This window comes from Chlorocebus sabaeus, chromosome 18 (genome assembly GCF_047675955.1).
Source record: "Chlorocebus sabaeus isolate Y175 chromosome 18, mChlSab1.0.hap1, whole genome shotgun sequence".
Lineage (NCBI taxonomy): Eukaryota > Metazoa > Chordata > Mammalia > Primates > Cercopithecidae > Chlorocebus > Chlorocebus sabaeus.
The window spans coordinates 59,955,345-59,975,347 of record NC_132921.1 but is presented as its reverse complement, the minus strand read 5'-3'; the positions used below and the strand labels follow the sequence as shown (position 1 = coordinate 59,975,347).

Below are 20,003 nucleotides of genomic sequence, written 5' to 3'. Positions count from 1 at the left end.
CCATGCACCACTGTGCCCAGCTATTTTTGTTTGTTTTTTTAGAATAGGCAACAAGATTTCACTATGTTGCCCAAGCTCATCTTGAACTCCAGGCCTCAAGTGATCCTCTTGCCTCAGTCACCCAAAGTCTGGCCCAAGACATGGTTTTTTTATCTCAAGAAATTTACAGTCCAGCAGGGAGACAGAATTAATTAAATAACTAAAACAATAAAAACTGTAAGAAGGGGAGGTTACATGGTACTATCAGAGGATCTAGTAGAACAGACTATTGAAATAAGATAAAAACATGATTAGTTTTTTATCTCAGGAAATTTACAGTCCAGCGGGGAGACAGAATTCATTAAATAACTAAAACAATAAAAACTGTAAGAAGGGGAGGTTACATGGTACTATAAGAGGATCTAGTAGAAGAGACTATTGAAATAAGATAAAAACATGATTAGTAGATAGCTACGGCAAAGAGTGGGGTAGGTTTGGTGGAGAACTCCAGGCAGAGACAATAGCATGCAATGGTCTAGGAGACATCAAAAGTCTAGTGAGACCACAGGACAGAAAATGTCTGGAAATAAAGCCAAAGAGGTAGCAGAGGCAATTCAAAGGGACTTCCTTCACAGAGTAACTGGAAGCCACTGAAGGGGTTTAAGCAGCATAGTGACATTAATAGACGTACTTTTCAAGATCACAGTAGCTGCAGTATAGAGAAGTGGTCTCAAAGTAGACAAGATTTAAGGTGGAGGAGGGAAGATGATGTATTTTTATTCTATTTTTCATCCTCTAAAAATGCTTTTAAAATGGATTATAATATTAGCTAAGAAATACTAATTATGGCTAGCTTTTGGGCACATAGTATATATCTGAATACCAAGCAGTTTACATATATTCAATCTTAATACCCTGTGAGGTTGGTACTATTATTATCCTCAATTTACAAGTAGGTAAAATGGGACAGCGAGGTTAAGCAGTGAGGTCACTCAGTAAGGAAGTATTAGAGCAGGATTTAAACTCTGATGTCTGACTTCAGAGCCTGTAACTTCCTCGTTAGATCATGTACCATTTTTCAGCAGTACATGTATGTAATTTAAAATTAAATATATATATGGAGAATGGATGCTCAAATTTTTTTCCGAACACCAGTGAAAATAAAGGTTTAGGAGGGGTGGTTGGCTGTGTTGATGTGGAAAGGAGACTAGCAGTAGACTAGGTAAGAAATAACAGTATCTTGGATTATGGAGGTAGTGATGGAGAGAAGGGGATGGATTTAGATGTCTGGTAAGTAAAATTGGACTTGGTGATGGCTTGCATATGGAAGTTAGGGATGAATAAAGTGTCAAGGATGACTCTGGTTTCTGACTTGCATAAGTGGATTAGACAGTGACACACAGGCACAGGTCATAGGAACAGGTTGGGTCATTCTGCTCAGATACTTTTTCTTTGGACCACAGTACAGACCACAGCACACTGTTCTTTCAACACTCTGTTAAATGACAAACTTATCACAGGTTATGTCATAAACATAAAAGCTTCACTGTCAATTATGTTTCCTATCTTGTGTTAAAAATTACATAGTCAAAATTTGATCCATTTTCTTTTAAAAATGTGGAGTTAAGTCTTATAAAACGGGGAAGTGAAAGATAGTTGCCGTAACACGCTAATAGAAGGTCTAGCACCCCTCTTCTGTATACTAACTTTTTAAGTTATGGTATTTATTCATCCCTTAAGATGTGGGGACAGGTGGAAAAATTACCTTTCCACTTTGTATTTATGATTTTCTAAGTACTAAACTTTTAAACTGTTAATATTATCCCTTGTCCTCTTCCCAGGTCTTAGAATGATTACACAAAAGTACTGGACTGGTTTAAATGATATTGTGATTCTACTCTATTTTGTTCATTTGCAGAATTTATAGTGGTCTAAAAACGATTCTTTTAGAAATCAGGAGAAATAGGAATACCTACTATCGGTTTGAATCTCAAACGAACAGTCACAAGAAAACTGGACTTAAAAAAAAAAAATTATCTAACAGCATGTTGTCCCAATAAATAACGCTGATCGCTTCAGATTCCTTCTCTTTTCAGATCTGCCAGAAACTTCCTGTTTAACCTCAGCAAAATACAGATCGTTTTGATCTATGGCGTTACCGCCCAATCCTGTCAGGTCACATCACTAAATTGCAGATAACAGCAACAAGGCCGAAAACTATGTTAGACGGATCCGCGTCCATACCCCACCATCAGTTAATTTTAACTCTCCGTTCCGTACAGGTCACTCATACATGCTTCCCTGCAAAATGTTTAAGTTAGACACACTGTACAGATAACTTTCACAGAAGCCCAAGGGCTTGATGCTCCCCCGACAGAACGGCTTGAGCTTTCCCCAGCGCATCTCAGAGGCGCTGTGGCGGTCGCCAGACTCTTCGGCTCGCTCCCCTCCCCAGCCATTGCACTCGGGAATGGGCCGCACTGCGGAGCCCGCTCCTCAGCTGGGGCACGAAGTGCGCCGCCGCGCTGGGCAGCGGGAGGAAGGGGCGTGACGCAGCTGGAACTCCCGCGTGACGTCGCGCGGGCTCCCGGGCGGGGCGGGTCCGGCCGCCTCCGAGCCCGGCCGGCAGCCCCCGGCCTTAAAGCGCGGGCTGTCCGGAGGGGTCGGCCTTCCCACCGGGGATTTGGCACTCTGGTGAGGGAAAACGGCGAAAGAGAAAAGCGAGCAGCCGTCCCTTCACAGCGTCAGAAAGTGCTCGCTTCCCTTCGGGGGCTTTCGCCAATCCCGAGGCAACCTTGGAGGCGGTGAGTAAAAGGAATCTCTTTACCCCACCCGGAGCTCTGGGTCGGAGCGGCTACTTCTGGTCTGGAGCTGCGCGCTTGGCGAAGGGCTCCCGGGGTAGGGGTGGCCGCCCGGCTCTGGGGCTGTGTCTGAGGAAATAGGCCGGGCCCGGGCTACACTCGGTGGCTGTGGACCGGCGAGAGGACGAGCGCTCACTCACTACTATTTCTCAGTCTCCCGCGCGGGCTGAGGAAGCGTCTTTCACCGCCAAGCGCGTCCCGCGCATGCGCCGGCTGCGGCGCGCGCGGGCGCGCGCTTCGGAGCTTTTTTGGCCAGACCCGCACGTGGAACCCGCGCGGGCGCCTGGAGAGAGGCAGATGGAGAAGCAGCCTGGCTGGAAAGCCTTTGCCGCTCTGCTCTGCTCCGCCCATGTGAGGACCGCTCAGAGGCCCCGTGCAGTTTGTTCAAGTCCCCTGTGTGACTTGAGATGTGCCTCTCGCCTTACCCGTGTGGGAATACCTGTGGTATGGCAGCGAGTATTTTGGTGAACCCCTGCAGTGTGGTGGTTTATACTAAGGAATACACAGAAATGTGTTAAATAGTTACAGGCCTTTGAGTCCAGAATGCAACTTGGGACGCAAGACGCACCGTGCTGAGAGATTGAGAAATGCACACTGTTGTATCTCGGATAACGGTTCAGTGCCCAGAGAGATGCTAACAGCAAGTGCTGGGCATGCGGGGTAGGTGGAAAGGGTTTTGCGAGCTAGAATTTGCAAGTTGAATGTTTTGTTTTTATGTTTTGTTTTTAAAGCACTGTACATCACTTACTTGTAGATAGATATGTAAAGGATGCTTATTTTACACTCTTGGCTTTAAACGAATATATTACTACTTTTTTGATCATTAAAGTAATTAAACCTTTATTTTAAACTGTTGACTTCATAGAAATAGTTTATGTCCTTTTTTTTGTTTTGTTTTTGCTGCAGAGAGGTATTTTACAGTTGTGGGTCTCATGACTTGATTTCCGTCCCTGACATAAGCCATGTCCCAGCTGTGTGACCTTGGGCAAGTAATTTACTGCCTTACGCCTCTTCCTCCAACTCTACAATGAAATTATAGTGTCTGTCTTATAGAGTTTTTCTGAAGGTTAAGTAGAATACAAATATTCTATAATAATACATAATTATATATTAAATAATATATAAATATAAATTTTCTACAGCACAGTTTCTGGTATGTGGGAAACAATAAATGGTGACTTTTATTCGCAATTATATATAGGCCCATTTGTTTGTCCGTTAGAGTTAGAAATAGAATGAAAACCTCTTTGGAAACAAGACTAATGCAGTGCACCTAATTCTACTTTTAAAAACTTTTTTGCAGAAGTAAACGTATACGAGAGAAATATTAGAATCATGAACCCTATTGCATACCCATCCACCCATCTTCAGAAATTGTTGAAGTTCAGCCCTCGTTTCATCTCTTCACCCAACATCCATTTTTGTTTGTTTTAGCTGGATTTTCTTTTTCAAGCAAATCCCAGAGAATATATCCCTTTACCTGTAAATATCTCAGTAAATATCCCTTTAACAGATAAGACCTTTCAAAAAAAAAAAAAAAACGCATCATTATCATACCCAAGAAAATTAATAATTCCCTAATATCTAAAATCCAGTTCATATTTAGTTCCTGCTGAATTTTTTTTTTTTTTTTTTTTTTTTTTTTTTTGAGACAGAGTCTTGCTCTGTCACCCAGGCTGGAGTGCAGTGGCCGGATCTCAGCTGACTGCAAAGTCCTCCTCTCGGGTTCACGCCATTCTCCTGCCTCAGCCTCCTGAGTAGCTGGGACTACAGGCATCCGCCACCTCGCCCAGCTAGTTTTTTTTTTATTTTGTTTTTTAGTAGAGACAGGGTTTCACCGTGTTAGCCAGGATGGTCTCGATCTCCTGACCTTGTGATCTGCCCGTCTAGGCCTCCCAAAGTTCTGGGATTACAGGCTTGAGCCACCGCGCCTGGCCTCTGCTGATTATTTTTTAAAAGTCTAATCACAATTTTTGCAAAGCTTGATAGTTTATTTTTGTAGCTCTTTACAGTTCACCAAGTGGCTTCACATATACTCTTGCTCCCTTCAGAATTACTGTTTCAACTCCTTCATCAGAAACCTCAAGAAATGGTTAGCAAGAAACAATCAGTTCGCGTACTTGTTACAAATGGTACTATATTGGCTAAGGAGCCAGATGTGAGGTTTAGTAGACTTGCTAATCACTATACTTTTTAAGTTGTAGCTAATTAATGGTTTCGTTTTAAGAACATATATTAAAATATTTGCTAATCTGTTCAAACTTCTTAACCTGTTGGTTTCTTCAAGGACTATGTAATAAACTTAATCATTCACCTTTATTCTAAGAGAGGCATGAAGTAACGTTACCCTAATTGTGTTATAACTCTAAGATGTTTCTGTATTCATAGATCTTTGCTGTGTTTGTATCTTACTGACTTCTCTTGTTTTTGGAAAGTTATACAGATCCTCATCTGTGTTAATACATCAGTCGACTATTTTGTAAAATATATATAGATGTGTGTATATATATGGATGCTTGTTAAGTCAAGACTATCTTAGAATGTTTTTCAGTTTTGGGCTCAGTATGCTGTTGCACCGATTCAAAAGTTAAAAAAATTTTTTTTTTTTTTTTTTTTTTTTAAATTGAGACAGGGTTTCTGTCGCCCAGGCTGGAGTGCAGTGACACAATCTCCGCTCACTGCAAATTCCGCCTCCCAGTTTCAGGCAGTTCTCCTGCCTCAACCTCCCGAGTAGCTGGGACCACAGGCACACACCACCACACCTGGCTAACTTTTGTGTTTTTAGTAAAGACTGGGTTTCACCATGTGGCCAGGCTGGTCTCAAACTCCTGGCCTCAAGTGATCCACCCACCTCAGCCTCCAAAAGTGCTGGGATTGCAGGCAAGAACCATCTCCCCCAGCCAAAACAATATATTATTTTATAGTGGTAAATTAATACTGACCATGAATGATAAAAACCCCTCAATATCCAAATCCTTTCTGTTTAACATAATTTAGATAATTTTTCTTCTAAGAGAAATAAGAAAATTTGCCTGAAAATTTACCTTATATAGCCAAATAACTGAAATCAGGGCTTTTCTCACCATTATCATCTTTCCTTATTTTTTCCTTCCCCTCCCAAATTCTAAAAATGATTAACTACAAGTAAATAAGGAAATGGTAAATGAGGATATCTGGGCTTGTGTTTCATCCTGACTTCAAAGTACATAAAGATAAATGCAATGTTCATTTATCTTGCAATCTGTCATTTCAGGTATTTGACCTGTCCAAAGACGACTTGATACTTCTATAATGTAACAGAAAAGGTCAGAAAATATTAAGCAAATAGAAGTGTGGAGCATATTAAGCAAGATGAACATCTCGGGAAGCAGTTGTGGAAGCCCTAACTCTGCAGATATATCTAGTGACTTTAAGGACCTTTGGACAAAACTAAAAGAGTGTCATGATAAAGAAGTACAAGGTAAAATCTTAAATACTTAAAGCAGTATTTTGTTGCGACTGTAGTGGCTTTGTATACCTTTGTATGACAGTTCTCTTTATTTTTTCTATTTCAGCTTTGAGGTTCGGGGGGGTACATGTGCAAGTTTAGTACAGGGGTAGATTGCATGTTGCTGGAGTTTGGTATACAAATGATTTCATCACCCAGGTAGTGAACATGGTACCCCATAAGTAGTTTTTTGATCCCCACCCTCCTCCCACCCCACAACCCTCCACTGTCATGTAGGTCCCGGTACCTGTTGTTCCCCTCATTGTGTCCATGTGTACTAAATGTTTAGCTCCCACTTATAAATGAGAACATGCAGTATTTCTGTTCCCTGCTTAGGGTAATGGCTTCAGCTGTATCCAAGCTGCTGCGAAGGAAATCATTTTGTTCTTTTTTATGGCTACATAGTATTCCATGATGTATATGTACATTTTTTTTATTCAGTCCACTGTTGAGTTTTGTGCATTTAATGACCATCTTTAAGTTCAAAGATATCTTTTTTTTTTTTTTTTTGACACAAGGTCTCACTGTGTCGTCAGGCTAGGGTGTAGTGGTGTGATTACAGCTCACCGCAGCTTCCACCTCCCATTTTCAAGTGAGCCTTTCTCCTGTAGTTGGGACCATAGGCACACGCTGCCATACCTGGCTAATTTTTTATTATTTGTAGAGTCAGGGTCTCACTGTGTTGCCCAGGCTGGTCTTGAACTCCTGACTTCATGTGATCCTTCTGTCTTTGCCTCCCAAAGTGCTGGGATTACAGACGTGAGTCACTGTGCCTGGCCCAAAGATCTCATTATTTATTTATTTGTGTATTTATTTATATATTCATGTATTTATTTATTTACTTATCTATTTTCAGAGAGGGTCTCACTGCATTGCCCAGGCTGGAGTGCAGTGGTACGATCACAGATCACTACAGCCTTGACCTCCCAGGCTCAGGTGTTCCTCCCACCTTAGCCTCCTGAGTACCCGGGACTACAGGTGTGCACCACCATGTCCAGCTAATTTTATGTGTTTTTTGTAGAAACAGAGTTTTGCCATGTTGCCCAGGCTGGTCTTGAACTTCTGGCTCAAACAGTCCACTGGCCTCAGCCTCCTGAAGTTCTAGGATTACAGGTGTCAGCCACCGTGCCCAGCTGATCTTTTTTTCTTTTTCTTTTTGAGACAGGGTCTCGCTTTGTCACCCATGCTGGAGTGCAGTGGTGCAAACATGGCTCACTATTAGCGTCAACCTCTGGGGCCCAAGTGATTCTCCCACCTCATCTTCCCAAGTAGTTGGGACTACAGGCGCAGACACCATGCCCAGCTAGTTCTTTTTTTTTTTTTTTTTTAACTTAACCTTCACCTTAGAACACCTAGCTAGTTTTTGTATTTTTTGTGGAGACAGGGTTTTGCTATGTTGTGCAGTCTGGTCTCAAACTCCTGAGCTGAGGTGATCCTCCCGCCTTGGCCTCCCAAAGTGCTAGGATTACAGGCGTGAGCTGCGCACAGCCCAGATCTCATTTTTAGAGGACATTTACACTTGTAGTTTTTGTGATTCATTTTTATAGTCAAATTGGTGCTTTTTAACCACAGAACATAATTTGTATACAACTTGCTATTATTTACTTGTGGTAATATGTATGAGATAGTGGAAAAGGTAAAGAATTTGTTGACTGAAGACCTGGATTTGAATTCTGATTTCATTTACCCACTTGCTCTGTGATCCTAAGCGTAATTACCTAACCTCTAAATTTAATTTTCTTCTACAAAATTTTTGCAGGATATTGACATAAAATTACTACATAAGTCATTTGACAAACCTGTAGCTCTGAAATACAAAAGTGAATGGCAGCTTACTTTCAGAGAGCCTGTTTAATGGAGATAGAGTCGTGTAAACACATAATTACAATACAGTGAAATAACAGTTAAAAGGATTTTATGATGTGCAAAGAGTATATAGAGGATTAAGCAATTGTGATTGAGATGAGTAAATATTATTTGTATTAAAAGAAGCTAAGCTCAAGGTTTTGATATTAAATTTTAATATACTTTAATTCTGTAACTTTCCCCATGTGTGAGAAATGCTTCATATGACATTTGTTTCTTGATTACTTATTATAAGTTTAATACTACAGTGCTTTATAGCTGTATCATTACACTGGAGTACTATTAAAACATAAGCCACCTGAATCTAAACTGTAGTATGTGGGTCTGTTAGGACTTTCTTATGGTAGGCCGGGGGTGGTGGCTCATGCCTGTAGTCCCAGAACTTTGGGAGGCCAAGGTGGGCGGATCACCTGAGGTCAGGAGTTTGAGACCAGCCTGACTGACACGGAGAAACCCCTTCTCTACTGAAAATACAAAATTAGCCAGGCGTGGTGGTGCGCACCTGTATCCCAGCTACTCAGGAGGGCTGAGGCAGGAGAATCGCTTGAACCCAGGAGGCAGAGGTTGCGGTGAGCTGAGATCGTGCCATTGCACTCCAGCCTGGGCAACAAGAGCAAAACTCCATCTCAAAAAAAAAAAAAAAAAAAACTTTCCCATGGTAAATTTAGTTGCCGGCAAAACTTCTGATAATACTCTTACTAATTAATGAGTTTTGAAATATGAACAACCCCAAAAGTATTCTTTCAAGCCCCAGTGTTCATGGAGACACAAAGAAATGTTCAAGAAATGTTTTTTGGGCAATTACTATTTGCCAGACCTTGTGAATAAGAATGAATCCTATATAGTGCTAGCTTTAAGGAAATTTCTAGTCTAGAATTTTAATGCAGTGTACTATGTTATTATCTGAAAACATGAAGGAAGAACTGAGGGTGTGTGTGGTTGCATGGGGAAGTGGGTTTGTGCGTGGTTTATGTCAGACCAGGCTTGATAAATGATTAAGTCTAATTAGCCAGGCAAAGAAGATGGTAGAAGGGGAGGGAATTTTCTGAGTAGAGAGAATAGCACATGCAAAAGTTTGCACATAAGAGCTTGATTCTATTCAAGGAACTATGGATGGTTAGGTTTAGTTCTAAGAGGAAATGGAATGGGAGATGGGAGTTTTTGGGGGAGGTGGATAGGATGTGTTGCTAGAAATGTACATAGATCCAAATTACGTAAAATGGTATGTGCTATGCTGAAGAGATTGTCATCTTGCCTTGACTTTAGGGCAGATTTCTCTATTTCTGCAAAAAATGTTGGGATTTGGGGATATGGGATTTTGATAGGTAGTGCGTTGAATCTGTAGTTTGCTTTGTATAGTATTGACATCCTAACAATATTGTCTTGTAGTCCATGACCATGGGATACCTTTCTATTTATTAGTGTCTTCTGTATTTCTTTATAAGATTTTTATTTTTTAGTTACTAATTTTTAGAGATGAGGTCTTGTCTCATTGCCCAGGCTTGAGTGCAGTGGCACAGTCATGGTTCGCCGTTGCCTCAAATGCCAGGGTGCAGGCGATCCTTCCACTTCCACCTTCAGAGTAGCTAGGACGACAGGCATGCACCACCACATCTGGCTAATTAATTTTTTTATAGAGACAGGGATCTCACTTTGTTGCCTAGGCTAGCCTCAACTCCTGGGATCAAGCAGTCCTCTGACCACCTTGGCCTCCGAAAGTGCTAGGATTACAGGTATGAACCACCACACCTGGTCATTCTGTAATTTATTTCAGCACCATTTTCTGATTGTCAGGGTACAAGTTTTTTGTCTCCTTGGTGAAATGTATTCTTAAGTATTTTATTCTTTTGATGCTACTGTAAATAGAATTGTTTTCTTAATTTGCTTTTCAGATTGTTCATTGTTAGTGTATAGAAATACAACTGGTTTTTGTGAGTCGATTTTATATTCTGCAACTTTCTTGAAACTCTTGATTTCTATTTTTGTTTTTTAAGTTTTGAAACAGAATTTCACTCTGTCACCCAGGCTGGAGTGCAGTGGTGTGATCTCAGCTCACTGCAACCTCTGCCTCCCAGGTTGAAGCAATTCTCCTGGCTCAGCCTCCCAAGTAGCTGGGACTACAGGCACGCACCACCACTCCTGGCTAATTTTTGTATTTTTAGTAGAGATGGGGTTTCACTATGTTGGCCAGGCTGGTCTTAAACTCCTGACCTCAAGCGAGCCGCCCATCTCAGCCTCCCAAAGTGCTGAGATTACAGGCAGGAGCCACTGTGCCTGGCTATTTATAGGCTATTACTTTTTTTTTTTTTTTTTTTTTGAGACGGAGTCTCGCTCTGTTGCCCAGGCTGGAGCGCAGTGGCCGGATCTCAGCTCACTGCAAGCTCCGCCTCCCGGGTTTACGCCATTCTCCTGCCTCAGCCTCCCGAGTAGCTGGGACTACAGGCGACCGCCACCTCACCCAGCTAGTTTTTTATGTATTTTTAGTAGAGACGGAGTTTCACCGTGTTTGCCAGGATGGTCTCGATCTCCTGACCTTGTGATCAGCCCGTCTCGGCCTCCCAAAGTGCTGGGATTACAGGCTTGAGCCACCGCGCCTGGCCTATAGGCTATTAATTTAATAGAAATAAAATATTTGACAAATTTCTTCTTCTGTTCTTTGGCGTTACAGGATCTTCATGAAATCCCTATTTTACAATGAGGAAGCGTCAAGAAAACAAATGATATACTCTTTAATAGAAACAATATGCCATATTTATCAAATTATAGAATATATAAAGCTTGCAAATATTTTGTAGTAGATAATTCTTTTAAAGTGTACTCCTCATGGTTATGCTCTATTCATATTCCCACAAAAATTTCTATACTCTGAAGAACTTTAAGAGAGGAATACAGTAATTATTGGTGTATATGGTAAAGTCCATGTGTTTTATGAATCTTAGGTATTGGATATATAAGCTCATAAGAGAAGATAATCTTTGGTACATTATATTAATCATGGCAATTTCAAATACCTTATGGATTCTTAAAGGTACTAAATGAATAAGTACTATTTTTTAAGTTGCTATGTCATTTAAAAACATTTTGGTTTGGGCCATGCCTTTGTCAATATGTTCCATATAGTTCCATATAAAATTAGAGTCTGTGTGTGATAACATCAAAGACATGCCTGAAGGGAACTTAATTTTTTTAAGGAGGTGGGGAATCCATTTGTAGAAACCAGTATAAGAAGCTGTTTGAAAGACATCAAACATGGACTTGTCTGGACTTTGCAAGTTTTAAGGTATATATAGAAATCAAAATTGACTCATTACTTTTAAAGCTTCATGTCAGCAAAAAATAAAAGAGAACGGCTGGAAATGGTAATATTTGAGATACGTAGTTTGTACCTATGTTGGGAATGGTAATATTTGAGAGATACAGTTTTTACTTAGCTGCAGAAATCTGCCCATAGGACCTTGCATGCATCCGAATGCTCTGCTACATGTGTTTAGAAATTTTTTTGCCTCTTTTGCCAAAACATAATAAAATGATAGCAAACTATGACAGTATGTGCACTGATCACAACAATATGATAAACTGCATCCATGTCTTTTAAGACTAGGAAAAAATAGACAAAATGTTCTCATTTCTGCTGGAGACTAGCAATATGCAAACCAGACCATTTTTGTTGAGAAGTTCTGCAGACATTTATGACCGAGTTTTTATATCCTTTAAGATAATTGTATCCTTTCATGATTGTATCATTTCATGATATGTTCCTCTTGTGACAGATGCTGCTAGTATCAGGGTTAAACACAGATTGTTACTGATAATATATACAGTCTTTGTGCTTTAAATTCAGAATTCACAGAATTTAATGGGAACTTCAGAATTCTTTAAATTTCAAAAGTCTTAAAGTATATTTATTTGGGTACAAAATTTTATTGCCTTTAAAAATCTTTTTCAGTATCAAGTTTATTATTAAAAGCACAAGTAATAAGATATAATTTAAAAGATTTATTTTCAGAATATCACTATTTTAATAAACAATCTTTTGCCTATGCCAGCTTCTGCTATTAACATCTAGCTAATATATTTTCTGTGTCTAGTAAATATGGTAATCAGTTTCAGAGAAAACTAGGCGGGTTTTGTGAGGCAAAGTTGGAACACCTTGAAGGAATAGGACAGTTTGGGGGCTCTAATAGGACAGGATAAATATTCCTTGATTCATTTTTTAATTGCTCCATTTATTTTGTATACATAGAATCAAAAATTCTAAAAAGAAAACATTACCTTAAGATTATACAAATTAACAATGAAAGGAATTGTCCCACTCATTACTAAGAATGCTGTCAGGCTGGGCGCAGTGGCGCACACTTGTAATCCCAATACTTTGGGAGGCCAAGGCAGGAGGATTACTTGAGTCCAGGAGTCTGAGACCAGCCTGGGCAACAAAGCGAGACCCTGTCTCTGCAAAAAAAAATTTTTAATTAGTCAGACATGGTGGTGCGTGCCCGTGGTCCCAACTACTTCAGAGGTTGAGGCAGGAGGATCGCTTGAGCCTGGGAAGTCAACGCTACAGTGAGCCTGTTTGCACTCACTGCACTCCAGCCTGAGTCACAGAGATCCTGTCTCAAAAATAGTAATAATATTATTATTATCAGTAACTCTCACACCTTTTATTTACATTCACATCTGTAAATAATAAAATCCACAAAAATTAATTTACCCATTTTGAGATCATTAAATCTTAAGCAAAGTGAGCACACCTTAAATGGCTTTGGAATTTAAATAATTTGTTAGGCAATTATGGAAATGCTAGCAGTAGTAGTTTTGGTTGAAGTTTAATTACTTCATTTGTATATAAAGCCCCCACTGTTTGTCAAGAAAGTGATATTAAGTGTATCATTTGTAATTCAGAACCATAAACAACTTGTTTAAAATGACAGTACGTACATTATATATATATGGTTTGTTCTGGGTAGAGAACTGAAATAAGTAAGAATTAACATAGCAGTGATTTTTGTTAATGCAAAGGAATTGAATTCTTGCCTCATTTCTGAACTCTTAAATTTGTTTTGTGTATTATACAGGCGCTTGATTGTTTCATTTCCTCCAAAATTTATGTATGAGTGAATGTAGGGTTAATTGTAGCACAGTGCTTAGTCTTGTGAACACTGTTTCCTCCATAGGTATCTTACGTTGCCAGTGTTACAATCCCAGATACTTTGTTCAACAGATTACCTGTTCATACAGGAGCTGCATTGTTGTATAGCCTCATTCCTTCCGATGGGTGTGGAGCAGGATTAAAGCACACTTTATAGGGGTTCTAATTGTAGATTCCTAATTGACTTGGTGAATAGCAAATGCTAAAATTTAAACACACATATACGTATATAAACCTGTTTCAGGGTGATCTACGTGACAGAACAAATACCTCACAGGTGTTGAATGCTTACAAGATAAAAGAGTAGTTCTTCCCCTGTTTCCCAAGGATTTTCTTTTGAAGTTTATATGGATTTTCTATCTCATTATTTCTTTTCTTAAAATGGTTTATGGCAAGAATCCATTTCATCTTTGGCTGCACTTTTCACTTCTAAAGGCAGAACTGATTGTTAGAAGTCAGCCACAATTAAAAACAAAAACAAAAAAAATCTGTCAAGTAAAATTTCACACATTTTTGAGAAGGGAAAAAATGTGCCTGGATGCACCACAGGTTACAACTCTCTTATTGAAGGATGTTTGGGTTGTTTCTAATGTTTGGCTAAGACTGTGTGAACATTCAAGTACAGGTTTATCCGTAACACTTTTTTCACCATCTTATTTATAACATTTTTTGTTCAAATTATAGAGCATAGAATCGAAGGTACAATGTGTCATATCAGTTGGACATTTTCTAAAGGTGAAATTTGAGACATAAGGAGAAAATGTAACATGCAAAAAATTCTCCAGGGCCTTTATTTTTCCACGATATCTAGATTTCCTGGCATTAAATCATTACCATGGAGGGCAATAAGAAGAGATGACTTCTTCATCAGTGTCTATGTGACCATGGTTGGAAAATTTATAGATTTGTTTTTAAAATTTGTATTTGTCTAAATTATGTTGTCCAAAAGATTGTACCAAGTTAAACAGATAAAGAAAAAATATGTTCTTAGAAATGATAAATATGTTTGTTTCTACATACATATATGAAAAACTTTTCTGATTTGTAACTTGATAGAATCTATGAACTGCCAAAGGCACATAGTAAATATTCTTGGATTCTTCAGGAATCCGTCAACTAATAACTATTTATTGGTAACTAACTGCCACCAAATAAAAATTCTTGAGTAGATCTATAGTTGGGTAAATTGTAGAATATTAAAAGCACTGATTGAGAAATTAAAGAGTAAATATTGAGGGCTTTTTTCCCCCTTTATGTTAATCACATTGTAGGAAGTAGGGAGCATAGAGAAAATAGAGGGCAAAGCAATATTCAACGAGAAAAAAATTTTCCAGTTTTTACTGTTTTAACAATCTTTGATTAAATCACTTTTTTTTTTTTTTTTTTTGATACGGAGTTTCGTTCTTGTTGCCCAGGCTGGAGTGCAATGGCGGGATCTCAGCTCACCACAACCTCTGCCTCCCGGGTTCAAGTGTTTCTCCTGCCTCAGCCTCCTGAGTAGCTAGGATTACAGGCATGTGCCACCATGCCCAGCTAATTTTGTATTAGTAGAGACGGGGTTTCTCCATGTTAATTGGGCTGATCTCGAACTCTTGACCTCAGGTGATCCACCCGCCTTGGCCCCCAAAGTGCTGGAATTACAGGTGTGAGCCACCGCGCCTAGCCAATTAAATGACATTTCTAAATCAATATTGGGTATTATAATTTTTACAATTTTGCTAAGTAATTGTTTTTGTTTGACTTATATATAGTTGCTAATGATGTATGTATTTTCGTATTTGTTCAGTGACTTTCTTCTTTTGTTAATTACCGTTCATGAAAATTAGAAATGTCACCCTGTTTTGTCCATATCCTTCCTTGCAGTTTCAATGCCTGTCAGTCTGCTTTCTTCTCAATAACTACCTGAGTCCATAGGCAGTGGTCTTCTCTTATGTTTTGTGTCAGACTCAATTAAAATTAAAAATTCATGTAATAGATACCTTGAGATATAAAACATTCATGCCTTTTGTTAGATACTTTTCTATAAGGAATTTTGCTCCTAGTCCAGGACTTCCTACCACAATCTAGTTTAATCCCAGAAGATTTGTGCCTACATAAACACCATTGCTGTTAGTAAATACACAGGCTATGTCAGAACATAGACCTTCATTTATAGTGAACTTCTAATTATATGCTTGCCCTGCTACTAGAAAGGAAATAATTTACTTTAGATGGGGAAAACGTTATTCCATTTGACTGTCACATGATAGACTAAAAATATGTTGCAGATATGCTTTTGTGACTGCAGGATACAAGTAAGGGGAATATACTGTAAACTAATGAGACCTGGTTTATTATTTAGAGGCCAGACTATTGTGACTTAATAGTGTAGCATTTGACTCATAAAGGAACTTTTGTAGAAGTAACACTTTTTCTTTTTACTTTTCAGGTTTACAAGTAAAAGTAACCAAGCTAAAACAGGAACGAATCTTGTAAGTATCAGTATGTAATACTCAGGTGTTATTTATAGAGCAGTTGATACTAATGTCCAATTTGACCTTAATGTCTTATTTATAAAAAAAATTAGCCCTACTTAATATGGGCCTTGGATAATCAGCAGCAATTTTTTTTTTTCAAATTCTAAAGTAAAAAGAATAATTTGATAATTTTAAGTATAGCCTTAGTTAATTATGTATGTTTACATTGTAATACAACTTACATATGTAATCTTTTCCCATAAAATATTAAAATGACAATTGATCTGTAGTCTCATTTTGATTTGTCAGCGGAGTTCTTTTTTCAGCCATAATTAACACCTGGAATTCAACATGCTACAAGACGGGGAGCAGAATAATTCTGGAATTTCGAAACTCACATGAATGGAAACTAAATGGGCATTTTAAGACTCCTTTTAGGTAGTTCGAAATTACTCGAAGATTCCCTGAATTGTTTTGCTTATAAAGTTCTAAATCAGATCTGATTTTTTAAGTTCAGGAACAGATTTTACTCATGATTCTCTAGAGCTCTAGAGCTTCCACATTCAGGAATCTGAAACAGATGGCAGAGTAGAATATCAGCACCCATAACAAAAGTCAGTATCATGTAACTAATAATAATACGTTTGTTTTACAGTCTGTGTCTATGGGCTTCAGTTACTTCACTTTCTGAAAGCTTCCAAGGCTGTAACATGCCATCTGTGGCTGGGCACGGTGGCTCACACTTGTAATCCCAACACTTTGGGAAGCCAAAGCAGGCAACTTGATTGAGCCCAGGTGTTTGAGACTAGCCTAGACAATATGGTGAAACCCCATTTCTATTAATGCAAAAAATTAGGCACGTACGGTGGCAGGCACCTGTGGTCCCAACTACTCCAGAGGCTGAGGTGGGAGGATTGCTTGAGCCTAGGAGGCATAGGTTGCAGTGACCTGACATTGTGCTACTGCACTCCAGCCTGGGTGACAGAGTGAGACCCTGTCCCAAAAAAACAAAAAAAGCTTTTTTTCCCATTATAATCTGCAAATGAAAATTGGTAAATTTTCTGTTACACCAAAAAGTCATGTTTGGAAGTGAACTTAGTTGATTCAGGAATATAAAATCATACTTTTTTTTAAAGTTTTGTTTAAAGTGAAAATTTCTGGTTCTTCTTAGCATTTTAAAGTGCCTTGTTGTAACTGTACATGTTCTTACCCTAAAGATGTTACTGAAAACCTCCTTAACCATAGAATACCCCTTTTCTGTGTTTCTGTGGCAGAGCTGTGTTTAGTACCCCTAATTGAGCTGTTTTTTAACTTAAACAGAAAACCAAATAATCCTTTTTTAAGTAATGAATGTAGGATGTACATTTTATTACGTAGGATATTTTCCTACTGTAAAAAATAAAAACAATCAGAAGTGACTTTTACAGTAAGGAAAATTTCTTCTTTTATATGGAAAGCTCAAAGAAGGGACATTCTAGGACTGGTTAGTAGGTGACTCAAAGACTCAGGTTATTTTTTTCTTCTCTCCCATCCTTAGTATTTTGACTTGCTGTCTTATTCTTGAACTCACTGCAAAACGTTGGCTGTCACCATTCTAGTCATCTTCTGCAGAACATCCCTGGGTCCTCTTTCACTAATTACAAAAGTTTCCCAGAAACAGACCCCAGCAGAGTAACCGAGAGAAGACGAGAGAAGACCCACATAAAATCAAGAATGAAAAGGCCAGGCGCAGTGGCTCACGCCTGTAATCCCAGCACTTTGGGAGGCCAAGGCGGGCGGATCACGAGGTCAGGAGATCAAGACCATCCTGGCTAACATGGTGAAACCCCATCTCTACTAAAAATAAAAAAAAATTAGTCGGGCGTGGTAGCAGGCGCCTGTAATCCCATCTTCTCGGGAGGCTGAGGCAGGAGAATGGCATGAACCCGGGAGGCAAAGCTTGCAGTGAGCCAAGATCGCACCACTGCACTCCAGCCTGGGCAACAGAGCAAGGCTCTGTCTCAAAAAAAAAAAAAGAATGAAAAAGGTGATATTACAACTGGTACCGCAGAAACACAAAAGATCATTAAGGACCATTATGAATAACTGTATGCTAATAAACTGGAAAACTAGAGGAAATCAATGCATTTCTGGATACATATGACTTACCAAGATTGAATCAGGAAGAAATAGAAAACCCGAACAAACCAGTAATGAATAGCAAAATTAATCAGTAATCACCAAGTCCAGGACCAGATAAATTCACTGCTGAATTCTATCAAACTTACAAAGAACTAATACCAATTTTCCTTAAACTATTCTAAAAAAGTGAAAAGGAAGGAATTCTTCCTATCTCAATCTGCAAGACCAGCATCACCCTGATACCAAAAGCAGACAAGGATGCAACTAAAAAACTACAGTCCAATCTCCCTGATGAACATAGATGCAAAAATGTTCAACAAAATACTAGGAAACCAAATCCAACAGCACATTAAGAAGATAATACATTATTATTAAGTGGGATTTATCTCAGTGATGCAAGAATGGCTTAACATATGCAAATCAATAAGCATGGTACGTCACCTCAATAGTATGAAGGACAAAAATCTTATGGTCGTCTCAATAGATGCAGAAAAAGCATTTGATAAAATTAAACATCCCTTTGTGGTTAAAAAAACTGTCAAAAAACTAGGGCATATAATGAACAAACCTCAAAATAATAAAGGTCAAATGTGCCCAAACCCATAGCTAACATTATACCAAATGGGGAAAAGTTGAAAGCCTTTTTTCTAAGAACTGGAACAAGTCAAAGATGCCCACTTTCACCACCATTATTCAGCATAGTACTGGAAGTCTTAGCCAGAGCAGTCAGGCAAGAGAAAGAAAGAAAAGGCATCCTAACTGAAAACGAGGAAGTCATATTGTACGTCTTTGTAGACAAGAAGATCTTATATTAAGGGGAAAAAAAAGTTTTTGAGACAGAATCTCACTTCTTGCCCAGGCTGGAATGCAATGGTATAATCATGGCTCACTGCAGCCTCAAACTCCTGGACTCAGGCAATCCTCCTGCCTCAGCCTCCCTAGTAGCTGGGACCTACAGCTGTGTGCCACCATGCCTGACTAGTTTTTAAACTATTCTTTTGTAGAGATGGGGTCTCTATATTGACTAGGCTGGTTTTGAACTCCTGGGCTCAAGTGATCCTCCACCCTTGACCTCCTAAACTGGTGGGATTACAGGCATGCGCCACAGCACCCAGCCAAAAAAACCTCTTAAAACTAATAAACACATTCAGTAAAGTTGCAGGATTCAAAGTCAACGTACAAAAGTCACTGGTGTTTTTATACATAAGTAATGAAATAGGTGGAAAACAATCATTTATAATAGAAGAAACAAAATACTTAGGAATCAATTTAAGGAGGTAAAAGGTCTCTACAAGGAAAACTACAAAACATAGATGAAAGAAATTGAAGAGGACCCAAACAAATGGACTTCCCATGCTCATGGATTGCAAGAATTAATGTTAAAATGAACATACTTCCCAAAACAATCTATAGATGCAGTGCATTCCCTGTCAAAATACCAATGTCATTTTTCACAAAAATAGTAAAATTCCTAAAATTTGTATGGAACCAAAAAAAGAACTCAAACAGTCAAAGCAATCCTGAGGAGAAAAAAAAAAAAAAAAACTGGAAACTAGTAACATCACATTGCCTGACTTCAAAATATATTACAAGGCTATAGTAACCAGACCAGCATTATATTGATACAAAGATAAATAGATGAATGGAACGGAGTAGAGAACCCAGAAATAAATCCACGTTATATGTCACGTCCAACTAATCTTAGACAAAGGTGCCAAGAGCATACACGGGGAGAAGACACCCCCTCAGCAAATGCTGCTGGGAAAACTAGATAACCACATGCGCAAGAATGAAACTGAACTGTTACTCACAATATACAAAAATCATCTTGATAGATTAAAGACTTAAATGTAAGAACCCAAAACTGTAAAACTACTAGAAGAAAAAATAGGGAAAACTTTTCAGAACATTGGTTTAAGCCAAGGTTTTATGGCTAAGACTTCAAAAACACAGGCAGCAAAAGCAAAAATAGACAAATTGTACTGTATAAAAGTAAAAAACCTCTGCTGTATGAAAAATGCCCAACATCATTAGTAATCAGAGAAATGCAAATCCAAACCACAATGAGATACCATCTTGCCCCAGTC

The 20,003-nt window shown here is 38.8% G+C and overlaps 1 protein-coding gene and 1 long non-coding RNA gene across 15 annotated transcripts in view; one reads left to right on the top strand and one right to left on the bottom strand.

Annotated features, from left to right (window-relative positions):
* LOC103222644 (uncharacterized) overlaps nucleotides 1-3,044 on the bottom strand; it is a 353,739-nt gene extending 350,695 nt beyond the window's left edge. For all 6 annotated transcript variants that reach the window (XR_005234819.2, XR_005234818.2, XR_005234820.2 and 3 more), the window contains exon 1: nucleotides 2,807-3,044. This is a non-coding gene — a long non-coding RNA (uncharacterized lncRNA). The remainder of the gene's footprint in view (nucleotides 1-2,806) is intronic.
* Nucleotides 1-20,003, top strand: part of RBBP8 (RB binding protein 8, endonuclease) — a 117,146-nt gene that overhangs the window by 16,937 nt on the left and 80,206 nt on the right. For 2 of the 9 annotated variants that reach the window (XM_007974470.3, XM_007974469.3), the window contains exons 1-3: nucleotides 2,559-2,783; nucleotides 6,094-6,300; nucleotides 15,768-15,810. In XM_007974470.3, coding sequence (XP_007972661.2) covers nucleotides 6,192-6,300; nucleotides 15,768-15,810 — 152 coding nt within the window. In that variant the 5' untranslated portion in view covers nucleotides 2,559-2,783; nucleotides 6,094-6,191. Of the gene's footprint in view, nucleotides 1-2,546; nucleotides 2,784-3,096; nucleotides 3,192-3,214; nucleotides 3,285-3,361; nucleotides 3,501-6,093; nucleotides 6,301-9,857; nucleotides 9,927-15,767; nucleotides 15,811-20,003 lie in introns of those variants that run through there. The other 7 variants (XM_073006428.1, XM_073006426.1, XM_073006429.1 and 4 more) reach the window with 6 other exon arrangements.